Source organism: Phocoena phocoena, chromosome 5 (assembly GCF_963924675.1).
Source record: "Phocoena phocoena chromosome 5, mPhoPho1.1, whole genome shotgun sequence".
Taxonomy (NCBI): Eukaryota; Metazoa; Chordata; class Mammalia; order Artiodactyla; family Phocoenidae; genus Phocoena; species Phocoena phocoena.
This window is the reverse complement of record NC_089223.1, coordinates 67,611,234-67,625,371: the sequence shown is the minus strand read 5'-3', so window position 1 is coordinate 67,625,371 and position 14,138 is coordinate 67,611,234. Positions and strand designations below refer to the sequence as shown.

At 34.1% G+C, this 14,138-nt stretch overlaps 1 protein-coding gene across 1 annotated transcript in view; it reads right to left on the bottom strand.

The window, feature by feature from the left end:
• The window catches only part of FRYL (FRY like transcription coactivator), a 135,280-nt gene that overhangs the window by 64,733 nt on the left and 56,409 nt on the right, over positions 1 to 14,138 (bottom strand). The window contains exons 21-29 of the mRNA XM_065877145.1: positions 11,960 to 12,155; positions 11,168 to 11,292; positions 9,474 to 9,531; positions 7,055 to 7,146; positions 4,622 to 4,794; positions 2,940 to 3,100; positions 2,280 to 2,390; positions 1,304 to 1,458; positions 892 to 991 (exon numbers count right to left, since the gene is read on the bottom strand). Of these exons, the coding sequence (XP_065733217.1) occupies positions 892 to 991; positions 1,304 to 1,458; positions 2,280 to 2,390; positions 2,940 to 3,100; positions 4,622 to 4,794; positions 7,055 to 7,146; positions 9,474 to 9,531; positions 11,168 to 11,292; positions 11,960 to 12,155 (1,171 nt within the window). The remainder of the gene's footprint in view (positions 1 to 891; positions 992 to 1,303; positions 1,459 to 2,279; positions 2,391 to 2,939; positions 3,101 to 4,621; positions 4,795 to 7,054; positions 7,147 to 9,473; positions 9,532 to 11,167; positions 11,293 to 11,959; positions 12,156 to 14,138) is intronic.

Here is a 14,138-nt window from a genome sequence, read left to right as displayed (position 1 = left end):
TTCAGCGACTTAATATACAATTACTTAAAGAAGATTTACCACTTTTCCAATTCAAAACTATGACTGCATAAAAACATGTATACTTGAAAAAAAATTCTTCAAACCTATCTTATTTAATAACAGATTAAATATGGAATGTAAGCTAAAAATTCTTTTGACATTACACTATACAAAGAGCTACACTACTCAACTTTCTTCTTAATTAATAAAAACATTAGGGTATAATTCCTAAGATGGTCCCTACCAGCCTCAATACCACTTCAAACCCTTTGGAAAAATGTGCATCTCCTTGAATCCCATTCTTAACCCTTGGTTAAGAGTGAAGAACCACACCCCATTATCAATGGATATAATCATATATCCACACTTGATAAGTTAACTTTCTAGGTTATTTTCCTCAGTCTAGTAAAGAAATATTATAAAAGGTTATCATAAAAGAGCTAATTACTTTTCACTTGATTTTCAAAAACAAATTTGATTCGCATTATTCTTATCTGATGAACAGAAATAGTTAAATGCACACATAGGCCTTAACCACTCAGTTTTTATAAGTACACACACACAGACACAGACACAGACACAGACACACACACACACACACACACACACACACAGAGGCACACACAGGTGAGCAGAAGGGGGGCTGCGGGAAGGGGAAGAGTATCGTACATAATCCCCTACAGGACATTTCTGAGTAGTTTGCATGACTTATAGACTTAAATGACCCATATTATTTTACTCTTCTATTTCTAATGGTAATCAGGAATTAACACCATACCCCACTATTAAAAATAAAGCTGAATGTTAGCATACTTTCAAGGCAAGAACAGATTATTATGCTTCATTAAATCCCAAGCAAAAATGTATTTTAATTAATGTTTGTTTACAAACCTGTAAAAGTTGCATAGCAACTTCATAGATACTTCGAGAAGAATCAGCGGCTTTAAACAGTATCAGATTGAGGAGCATCACCGTGTCACACTGATAATCCCTAGGGACAAACTGTACGTGTTAGGTAAAATAACGTTTAGAGGCTTTCACACCAGTTAATAAACATGATATAAAGGGAAGGCTACAGGCATGCAGCTGCTAAGCCTATGAGATGACTGCGTGTTTTTGTTTTTGTTTTTAAGGCAATTAGGTACAACAGATGCATGGGGATCATTATCCGTATTTGGTTAAATTTTGTTAGCACTTAAGGAAAGAAAGTACTGGTTCATTATTATTTCTGAGTTCAAAAGGACAGGTTTTCTTTTTTAGGGAAAGCTAAATAAAATATGAAAGACAGTAGTATCTAGAGTACCTGTTCTGGAATACATTAGCTATGGCTTTAAAGCAGCCAGCTGCCACTCTCTTGGAACCAGTGTAACAGCGATCCACAGCCCAGTACATCAGGTTGCTCTGATCCGGGTTCAGCTCCAGCAGTAATGTAACTGCTTCACAGCCCAACTGATGAACCTAAGTAAAGGTCACAAAATTGCCCAGAACAGAGAAAGGGATATATTATTCGTCTACTCCTCTATATTTTAATTAAAATAATATAGTGCATATATTCACTGTATTGAATCACGAAAATCAAGCCTCCTTTTGTTCAACTCTTTCTCATTTTATTCAGCCAGCAGAAAAACCAACGTGGAAGAATTATGCTTGGTCTCCTGCTTTTTATATAAGACTCTTAGAAGTACAATTCTCTTCTCCAGCAGAGCCCCGGAGGTGGTTGATGAATATGAACAGTGATTAAGTGCTTTCAGGAAAGTGATTTATCAACCTCTCCAGTTATTTTTATCAAGCTTTATTCTTGTTTTTGATAACCCAGTAGAAAAATTATTCTGAGGGGAAAAAATGTTAAGTCCTATTTTAAACTGTGAAGTCTGTGTGTGCAGAATGAGAGTAAGGAAGTCAAGAAAGAATGATTAATTGGAGAGTGGTCAAAAAAAATTCAACTAAACATAGCAAACAACGTATTTTTCCATGGAGCTCAATGTATTCCACAATTAATATTCTTTTATTGACTCAGAACTCTATTGTGATATATATACACACACTACTGTATTAATTCTATAATATAAAAGGGAAATTAAAATTATTCAAATGAGTACTAAATAAGAATTACAAATCTCGTAGTTTATGGTATCCTATTTAATTTTACATAATATTTTTTTTTGCCTGTAATTCTAACCTAGCTTATGTTAAAAAGATATGTTCAGTGGGCCATACAATAACTCTAAATACTGCAATGACAATTGATTGTAGAATTTTAAGGGAACTGTCATAAGTACCTTTTTGTCCAGAGAGTCCAAAATGTTATCCAACCATTTGTACAAATATCCATCTGATGAAAGTCCTACATTATCTGCAACAGGGCCACAACATAGTACAGCAGACATAGCCTTCAAACAATAATATTAGAATTACATTTAAAACATTTAAGAGGTTAAATGTTGGTTGCTTAATGAGAAGAGGCAGGATATTTTACTCATGCTTATGTAGCCACAATATCGTTAATTTTTTTCTTTATAAAGAAAAGCAAAATAGTAACTTTTGAAATGAAGAAATTTACTATGAGTAGGATGAAAATATCGTGATACCAGATAAGACATGGAGTTTGAACAGTATTTGAGGAGAAGAGGAAAAAAAAAAAAAAAAGACCAAGAGTAAGTACTTAAGTAGGAAAAAAATAGTTATTCCTTTGAGGCAATCCTCAGTTCTTTAAGAGAATGGCTCCCAATTTTGGTAGATTCTGGAACTTTTTTGCATTGTATTTTGTACATTTAAATAAACCTACAGTATAAATGTTTGAATACAGCAGGCAAATGTATATTCTCTCAGGTACTCTGAAGAAATCCCTATCCGTTTTATAACACCAGGCACTGAGAGACAAAAAAATTTAACTCCACTCTTAACATAAGAAAAAAGAAATCAGATTTCTAGGTAAATACCTTTAGTGCACAGTACTGATGTCTGTTAATTTGCATATTTCTATCACTGTATCTGTCCAAGGGCGTAAACATGATGCTAAAAGGACCTGCCCAGTGACTGAACAGCATAAACAGACTGTGACGAAGGCTCTGTTGAGGAAAAATACTTCTTCTCTGGTGTACTGTAAATAAAAAATAGGTAGAAAACATTATTTCCATTTCTTTTTTCCTTAATACGCATGTCAACTTCGTTACTGAATATATATTATAAAAAAAGAAAGCAAAAGCTTTCATTTTAACCTACCGCGAACCTCCAGAGTAACAGAAATTATTTATATATATGCAAATAACAGGAACAAAGTTGCAGTGCATGTCATCATGTAGTGCAGTGTTATGTGAGATGCAGCGTTATATGAAATACGGCATCTTGGCAAGCAGAATTTCACGGCAGTCACAATGCTGCCTGAAGGCTGGCACAGAGCTGAGAGTCGGGACCCTGGCTTCTCCCTGGGCTGTTGCTGGCTACACGGTAACCTTGCCGAAACATTAACACAACATACTTCTGGATCTTGGTTCATTGGTAAGAGAGGGCTTTGGACCATATAAGCTCTTTTCAGCTATAAAAGGATCATTACATGGAATACTGATATACATAACTGACAACAGGGGAGCTGATCTACTTGTAGTGAAGTGAGGCCTGGAGTCCAAACCCATTCTGCTGCCCTTTGCTGCTGGTTTAGATGATTTCCAAGGATTCTTTCCACTTTAAAAATCTATTCTACAAGTTCTCTGCATCAGTTCTTGTTGAAGAAACTCAATAGTACCGTAATGAACCAATGTGGAAGTTGCAGACAAGTGTTGAGTAATGGACTAAATTACATCTTTACATCAGTGAGCTGAATTCAGATCAGAAAATTTAGAGGAAAAAAAGGCTCTCTTCCTCTATATAGCATCATTTGCCCCTAAAGTTCAAAATAGGTTTTCTGCACTTGAAATTAATGTATCTAAAGAAGTGCTTACAGGACCCTCCTATAAAATACAACCATTGTCTTTCTTTAAAAGTCAACTATTTGCATATACTTTTTAAGGTAACAAAGTAACTTTAATTCTTTCATAGAAAGAAAAAGAAACATTTGTATTTACATTTTGTATCAAAAGCTATAACCACATTTTTACACTTGTAAAGTATTTATGGCTTTTTAAAATGCAATTGCATATAGTAATCTTCCTGCTGTCTCAACCAGTACCTGGCACGTAGTATGTGTTCAATAATAGGCACACATCTGTTAAAGGAATCATGAGTCACACTGTATCCTTATTATACTCTACTTCTGTGCCTATACCCTTCTCCCATTAGTCAAATGTATCTTGTTAATTCTATTCTCAAATACCACTTGGAGCATTATGCTCTTCGCTCACTGTAACTGGAACAAGTTTGTCCAAAGAGTTTATTCTACTGATTTCTTCAAATTTTTGTTAGTGTCTTGACTGTCGTTGAAAACCTGTGTTGGGTTGCTTTTTGATTTCTAGTCATTGATACTAATTCAAAGGTAAAACAAATTCTTGCTATCTGTGTTACCCTGACATATTTTTCATATGTTCACAAGTTGCTTGTCAACATCGATTACAAAACCTCAGGGGGAGAAAATAACACGATGGTCTCTTAATATTCATTAATAGTTCGAGGAGCTAAAAAATCGTACCTGGAACATTCTGAATGATATTCGCCACTAAGGCACTAAAATGGCATCGTATATCCTTCAGTGTGTCAGAGTCTTTTTCATTTTCTGCTTCCAGGAGTTGTCTAGTTAAATCTACATATTCCAATAAAGTGTTGTTGAGGAAATGTGTTTCACTATCAAGGCCACCGCTTGCACTGAAAATATTAAAGGAAATACATGGTAAAGAAAATGTGATTTTAAATTATAATTTAAGTCAAAATAAATTCCTAATAATCAAAATAAGAATAATATATATTAAAATTTGCATAGTCGTAGCACTGTGCAACTTATAAAAAAAATTGAATGAACAAGATTTTGGCTTGCTGAAATATAAAAATACGTGGTGCTTCATAATCAAGGAACTGCCAATGTAATTTATTCAATTCCATATCCAACTTCAATCACCTATTGTGAGTGCTAAATGTTATTTTCTCTCCATCAAAATATATTGCTTTTTAAAATAAAGAAATAAGCAGACACATGGATGGGGTAGGGAGGATCAGTTTAGAAGGTGGAGAGAGGAAAGACTAATTCTATATGTTTGCATAGTTGCCCCACATATTCATATTATACCTTTAGCATAATCAATCAAATGTCCATTAGGTACTTATTCTCAGCAAGATTCTAGCATAGGTATTACCGGGGATACAAAAATTTAAGAGAATTCAAGTAAGAGAGCTGGTTTTCAAATCTTCTCTTTAGACTTTGGCAGTTGCCCCAAGAATCTCTACAGTAAGATTCTCTTTGAGGCCAAGGTCCTGGGCCTGAAGCCTACTGACTGCAGGGGGATCGTTTGGTTAGAGTCACAAGTCCTGGATTCCAGTCTTATTCCATCAGTTATTAAGCATGTGACCAGTAGCTACTTCAGAGCATTTTAGTAATTTGCTTAACTTCTCCTTGTTATAATTGAAAAATACCTCTAAAATGTATGACTTTAAATATGCTTTTCATAGCTGCGAATAGTTTTTTATAAATATCCTACAGCCATGAAAATAAGAGAAAGAAGCAACAATGGTACTAGAGCATATTAAAAATATCAGTCTACAACAATAAAAATATGTTGAATATATTCACTCAGAAATTTTTTCCTTTATTCCTTAAACGAATGTTTTTTAAACTCTGGGTCATGACTTCTTAGTGGCTGGGAAACCAATTTAGTAGACTATAACCTGGCCCAGAATAAACTCTGAGTACCTACTATGAATCAGGCACATAGGATCGATTGGGTGAACAAATTAAAGATCCCTGCTGTCTTGCCATTCAGAATTCATCTTTTTTTCCTTAAGCAAAAAAATAAAAAGTCCATAATAGTCCATAACGGGTAACTTTATATTGATTTCTCTTGGGGGGGAAAAAAAAAAGACAAATCCAAAAACAAAACATGCAACTGTGTTACTAACATTACATTAAAAGCAATCAAGGAAAAAAGGATTCAGATGTGTATTAGGTTAATTTTTTGCATCAAGTTCAGTGTCAAATTCACTTTGGCTAACTTCCACTGTTTTATTTTTGTGGAGGACAAAAAAAAAGTGATGTTTCTCTTTTCTTATTTTCATTTGTTTTCCATTTACTATCATAGTAAATCAATGGCTTAAATTCTCTTTGATTAAAGCTATATTTTGAAAGCAGTTGTCAAAAGCATTCGATGCTAAATATGAAAGGTGTTAGGCACACTGAGAAAAAATGATCAGGACAAATGGTAAAGTAACAATAAATACAACACTTGTTTGATTATTACTACTTTTTTCTTCAGGATCTTTTTTCAGTTATCCTTTTTGGAAATGGTCAGATTCCTTTTTTTTCCCTCCTTCAATGGTCAGGCAACACCATTTACCTTCCTAAGGAAATAGTTATTTCTCAACATAAAGCTGATGGAATTTTCCTCGAGGGGATGGTCTTAGTGTCAACAATAAGCTCAGGTTTTATGATTTTTATTTGAAAAGGGTGGAAACAAGAATTATGGTTTTGGATTTCATACTTTTTCTCAGCACAATAGATTAATAGTTGATTGAAATAAATTTGCAAACCTTAAAATGTTTAGGCTTTAAACATATGATTTTTACAACTCCAGAAGAAATAGATCTTAAGAACAAGGTAAGACATAGTTAGATCAGACACCAAAAGAAAAAAAAAAAAAGGCTACTGTCCACTTGCCTAGATTACTAGATCCTCCAAAATATTAAAATCATAAGAACATTACACCCAATTTTTGCCTGAAGCAGTATGTACCAGTGGTAGAACTTCAATACATTTTTTAGCCATGGGTTAATGTACCAGATGCATCTTTGGTAAATAATGTTTATAGTGGTACAGATTTTTTGTTGTTGCAAAGGTGCTTTTCTGTATTTCCTCAGAGAAAAAATATTACAGTCCCTAGTTTTAAAAAAGTTTTAAAAATCAAAATCCAATACTGACCTGTGACTAATGACACCGGCATCTGCCAGCAGTTCAAATATTCGTACCAGTTGTACTCGTAAAATATCTCGACGCCTGCGTCGTTTCATGTTCTATTCCAAAGATAACAAAGATGTTAATTAAAAATCCTTCAAGGAAGTTGACAGAAAAGTTGCTGGTGTAACTTAGAAAGAATAATGTGAATGTCTTAGAGCTTGGGGGCTCATTATTTTGCTTGTGCAAGGTAGATTTGGGGCACTGTGGTGGCTATTGCATCAAAAAGGTATGCGTGGATAGTCTGAAATTAACGAGCCAAATAAAATCAAATGACATTTTACACAGTAGTAACACTTATGAGGGGAGAAAATAAAATTCTACACTTTACAGTTACTTTTAGGTCAGATTTGCTAATCTGACAACTTTAGAGGAACTGAAACAGTTTAGTAAACTGTTCCCTTTGGATGGTAAAGAATCCCTAAGATACTCCCAAATAATATGACAGAAGGGCAGGGAATATATCACACAGGGGACTGAGAAACCCCACAGATTTTGCTCATGCCATGGTTTTTCACTTAACAATTCTGACACACAAAAATACAAACAAAAACAAATTTCTTTGATAATCATGGCACGAATTAATATGTTTGTCTTACTAGGGCCAAAGTACTAACACCTAGGGTAATAGCTGTAACATCTTAACTTGATTCTGCTTCTAGCAGAAACTCATATAATGGTAAGATATAATTCATCTCCTATAGCACTTTCTTCTATAGCTCGTTATGTCATTTATGATATAATTTTCATAATACAGAGCAATTAAAAATTAGTCATTCACTTTCATGTCCACAATCCAGTTCTCTGCCTTCCAAAAGCAGGCCAATTTGTGGATAACCAATTCATTAAATTTACTGTTTCTTTTAGCTCTTATGAAGTTTGCTGCAATTCATATTGAATGAAATGGTTTTTTAACCATCTTTGACGATTTTTGCAAAGTTTTAGTAAACCTGTTTTCACTTTGTGTCCATAGAAAGATTGTGAATCTAATGCTCTCAAAATATATCATACATTCAAGGCACATCACTGTGCACATCTATTCACCTGCTAAGATGACTTTTTGCCCTGAAATTTGTAAGTACAAATATTGCTACTTAATTTTATTTCCAATTCCACTTCGCTCTAATAAATCATTTTGCACTGTAACCAACACGATCAATCTGAAACAAAAATTAATCAATTACAAAATGGAGATACTATCACTACTCCACAGGGCTGAATTACAAACGAGGAGTAAAGAATTACAGATGCTGTTTTAAGGTCCCTATAAAAAGTAGCTATTGTCACCATCTCCCTCTCCTGCTAAAATTCCTCAGAGGATCTCCAACATTAATAGCAGTGACTCTCATTCAATGTTCTACATCAGATTCATATAAGGTGCTGTAAAAAATAGATTTCTGAGTTCTGTTCCAGGGATTCTCATTGAATAGGCCCAGGAATCTATAATCTTTAGCAAGCTCTCCCAGCGAATTCTCAGATTCCACTGCCATATGGGGCACTGCCACTGGTCTACTGGATAAAGCTGAAACCAAGAGCCTTTCATAAGATAGTTCCTTTTTTGCTTTCCAGCCTAACATTCAGTCACTTTCCCCATGACATAATTACAAAGAAAAATCTGCAATGTCCAAAATTTTTAAATAAAGTTTGCAAATGCCGTTCCTCTACCTAGAATGTCTTTCCCTTGCTTGTCCACTGGGGACTATGCTTCAAAAATTCACCTCAAATGTCATGCTTCACCTATAAAGCATTCTCTTACACCACGGGCAGAATCAGAGGCTTTCTCCTCTGTAGCTCATGTAACCCTTTATCTATGACTTTATTTGAGTGCAGAATAATTGTTATAATTATGGATTACATATCATCTGTCCCAAAAGACATGTGGCTTCTGAAAGTTGCTCTGAACCTGATGTGTAGATTTGGGGATCTAGACCTGGGCTTGGCAAAACACAGTCCTCAGGCCAGATCTGACCCACTGCTGCCAGTAACTATAAACAGAGTTTTATTGGACTACAGAGCAACACCCACTTGTTTAGTTGTCTAGGCAGCAAAACTGAGTAGCTGCAACAGAGACAGGATGGCCTGCAAAGATGGAAATACTATCTGGTCGTTTACAGAGAAGGTTAGCGGGCTCCAATCCAGACTCTGACCATCCTAACTTCAGGTAGAGCAATTATATATCTGTATTACAGAATGGGTTTCTGAGTAGGACCTCCTGTTGGGGCGGGGGAAAGAGTCCTACACATTTTTAAAATGTTGAAAACTGCACTAGACTTATTTACTTATTTACTTCTGAACTTCTAACTTTTGTTATATTGTATAGAATAGAGAAGCCAATTTTAAGCGTTTGCCAAATAAATATTTAATGCTAGAAAACTACACAGCTTACCTCTGGCCTTCGTTCAAGTGCTTCTTTAATTATGGGATGTAATTCCTCTATTAGTTCCCTAGAAGAAAAATGATATTCATTCATTTAATTAATAGCTAAATATATAATCTGACATGTAGAAATATGTAAATATTAATATAATGATGTAAACTAACAAGTGTTAACCCTAATCCTACTGTTTTAAACACAATTTTTATTGTATTTTTGTTTGTTTGCTTTGGTTTGGTTTTGGCCACACCGCGCAGCTTGTGGGATCTTAGCTCCCCGATCCGGGATCAAACCCAGGCCCTAAGCAGTGAAAGCGTGGAGTCCTAACCACTGGACCCCCAGGGAATTCCCTGTTTTGTTTTGTTTTGATTGGGAAATAACATGCACTCTGTAGGACATTTGGAAAACAGAAAAAATGGTATAGGCCACCTATTCTAATTTGTAGAGATAAATACAATCTGTCCAATCATTTTCAACCCACATACATTTTACATAGTTGAAACTCCAACATATATAAAATAGTATCCCTTTTTCTTTAATTAACACTAGCAATAACCACTTTCACATGCCATTAATTAATTCATAATGCTCTAGTACTGATAATTTTCCTAACCATTTTCAGTTATTACTGTTTCATTAAATTTTATCTAACTTTTTAAATAAATACTGTCCAGTGAACATCTTTGTACATTAATCTTTGATTTCATTTCTGATTATCTCCGTAGGATTAATCCTTACAAAGGAGATTAATGGGTCAAAGGGTATGAACTTCATGAAAATAATCTTTTTGTTCTTTTGCTTATATTCTGATTTTAAATTGCAAATGTACTCGTTGTAGAAAATTGGGAAAATACAAAAAAATAAGAAGAAAATAAAATCCATCCACGATTTCATCATGTATAGAAACTGCTGCAGACATTTAAAGTATCTGCCTCAGAATTGTTTCTATTTATGGGGATTTGTTTTTTAAGAAATTGAGATCATTTTTGTATCTCACTTTTTCTATTAGCACGATCGTGTGTTTACTTGTCATAAAATTATCTTCCAACACTTCATTTATAATGAATGCTATCCCACACCTACAGACATATTACAATTTATTAACCTATTCTCTGTTGTACATGTTATCTTGGAGACAAAACATCAAACATCACCCCATATCAATGGAGGACAACCTCAAAAGAATAAAGTCAGGATCCATCAGGCAACAACAAAGCAGAAACTCAGGCAAAAATGAAGAATTTGCTTTATGACTATCAAAAACACCAAGAATAATATAAAATATGTACATAAATACTTATTTTAAGAATAGTCATTCTCTTGAACAAGAAGGGGAAAAAAACCTACAGTTTTAAGCAACAGATCAAGATTATAAACTAACAGAATCAGTGTGTAAATAAATCAGGTAGGAAAATATTACAACTTTACACGGCACTTTATAATTTCTAGAACGTATTTATGTATAATATATATTTGATTTCCATAATCATTCTTTGAAGAAAATATGGTGTTATTTACTCAATCAAAATGAGGAAATAAAGGCTCAGATAAAGTAAATAACCTGTTAAAGGTTAAATGGCTAATTAGCTGGTAAAAGTCAGGACTGATATGCAACTATCCTGATAATAAGTACTCTACCTCACCTTCTCTCCAAGGAGCCACATTTGCTATTTTAGGGCATAGAGAAAACATGCAAAGATAATTACCTAAAAGCTCCTGGGTTGGTCCTGCCAAGACCTAGAACAAGGGATTCTGTGATTTCCATGCTCTCAGAGCGCATCATTGGAACTATGTGCTTAAACAAAGATGAAGGGGATGGGATGCCAATAATCTGGAAAAAAAATATTATATTTATCGCAGCCACTAATGATAGTACATCCAACTAAATAATTTGACATTTCAACAGTATTTGGTCAAGGACAATGGATAGGTGACATTTTAGAATGAAAGTCGTTTCAAAATTCACTTGTGGTGTACATAATCTAAAAGAGTTAAACGATTTATCCAATGGCTCGCTACAAGTTCGTTAATGGAAGTGGGGTTTCCAGGTCTCTTAATTCCTTACAGACACTCATCATCATATAATAGGCTGTTTATCCATCAGCCTATTTCTCTCGATCTGTAAAAATGAGTAAAAAAATTACTTCTAAAAGAGTCATCAGTGTTAAAGTTAGACACCCAGGTGTTAAGTTTTGTCAATTTCCTCCAACTACCTGATAATATTTTGTGTCATATCATGAAGACTACGTCACTATTCTTATCAAGTTACTTGTACCCCTACACAATCCAGGGAAATTCTAAAAGAAAAACTTTACGCATTATTGATTCCAACTAAGAACCCATAAAAATAGTAATAGGATTTCTTGAACTATTTTCAGTATTAGTCCAAGTAACTAATGCACTTTTCAACCAAGTTATTTTATTGTCCTGAAAAAGAAATTTTAAAACATTATTTTTATGCTTCCATTTGGATTCGGTGGCAGGTGCAGAAAACTTACTTTAGAATCAATGCTGTAGCCACTATCAGGGGTGGACGCCAGCGTCTCAGGAGGAGAGCACCTCACGGAACCCGCAGATGTTGAAGATGCCGTGGAAGTCGCCGCACTGCAGCAAAGAAGCAGGTAGTTTCTCCACAGGCCCATGTAGGAGTCACTGCTCGTGGTAGTATTTACTTTCTTAGCATTGATGGGGCTACTGAAAAAAAGAAGAAGAAAAACAGGAAGACATAAATAATACATGTTTTGAAAAGTTTTTGTTTTTAAACTAAAGCTAAATTTCTATCAATTTAGGGGAGATGGTTAGCATACAGTTTTTATTACTACCACTGAATCCTGGTGGAATAAGATATAATGAATAAAATATTAGATTGAAAAACAAAACACATTATAGGATCATTTTAACCTAATCTATTATTTCTGTGAGTACAGCTAGTATTTTATCAGGTCACATTGTATAACTTGTTATACATGCTCCACGTAGGGAAAAAAAGTGAAAACAGAATGAAAATCACCTTTAATCCTATGCCAAAATAAGCACTGTTAAGTCTTCTACATATCTTCAACTCATATACATTAAAATAAAGGCATAAATACATCTCTTTCATTTAATAAAAACTGAATATTGTTTCATTTGTTTTGTACATGCTTTTTTATACTTAACATATATATTTAAACATCTTCCATGTAAATTAATATACTTCCATGACATCATTTTTGATGACCATATATCAGAGAGATTATCATGATTGATACAGCCACACTTTCACTGTCAGATATTTTAGCTAATAGTAATTTTCCCCTATTATACACAACACTATACATTTGGATATATGCTTAATTATAATAAATGTTTTGTTATTTTCTTGAGTAAATTCCTGAAAATGGAATTGCAGAGTCAAAGAATATCTACATTTCTTTTTAACATCTTTATTGGAGTATAACTGCTTTACAATGGTATGTTAGTTTCTGCTTTATAACAAAGTAAATCAGTTATACATATACATATGTTCCCATATCTCTTCCCTCTTGCATCTCCCTCCCTCCTTATCCCACCCCTCCAGGTGGTCACAAAGCACCAACCTGATCTCCCTGTGCTATGCGGCTGCTTCCCACGAGCTATCTACCTTACATCTGGTAGTGTATATATGTCCATGCCTCTCTCTCACTTTGTCTCAGCTTACCCTTCCCTAGAATATCTACATTTTTAAGGCTTCTATCAAATTTCTGTTTTGAGAGATTAGACCAATAAGATATTCTGGAACAATTCCATAAATCTTTCCAAATACCAAAAATTCTGTTGGGATTAAGGACTGAGAGCAAAACAAAGACAGGGAAAATACTAAGCTTTATTCCTCACCTTCAATAGATTTATAATCTATTGATAAATAATACGTATCGTTTCACTGATTCGTCGTTTCTCAGTATCTTAAAAATGTTCAGAGCACTGTGACAGCAGTAAAAAAAAAAACAAAAACAGAAACCTGCTAAAAAAATGAAAATCACTGCCATCATTTGTGCTAGGAGAGATATATAATAGAGAAATAAAACAATGTCAGATGGCACTAAGTTTGATGAAGAAAAATAGAGCAGAAAGGGGATATAGGGAATGGTGGTAGGAGAGGCGCTTATAATTTAAAATATGGTAATTAAAGGACACTAAATAAGTTCATAAATGTTACACAAGGTGGCATGTGTCAATCTTCTTTAAAAAACCAGCATCCAATACACAATACCTGAGAATCTACATAGATATATAATTAACATGTATGTGTATATATAAACAGTAAAAACAAAAACAAAAAATATATGTGTGTGTGTATATATATATGTTTATATATATAAATGTATATATAGATACACACAAATGCAAAAGAAGAAATAATTACTCTGGGTTGGAGATATAAGAGAAGGCTTTAAAAATAAGGTGGAATTTGCGATGCGTCAGATATGGGCAGGGCATAAAGAAAACAAAAGGCATTCTAGGTTCATGTGAACAAAAACTCACGGAATAGACACTGCAGACCACATTCAGTGAACTCTGAGAGGTTTATTTTGGCTCCAACATAAAGTACATGGATAGCACTGATAGAAAGTAAGGGAGAAAGTACAGACTGGAGAAGCCAGGTTTGTGCAGTATTTTTTTTTTTTTTTTTTTTTTGCGATACGCGGGCCTCTCACT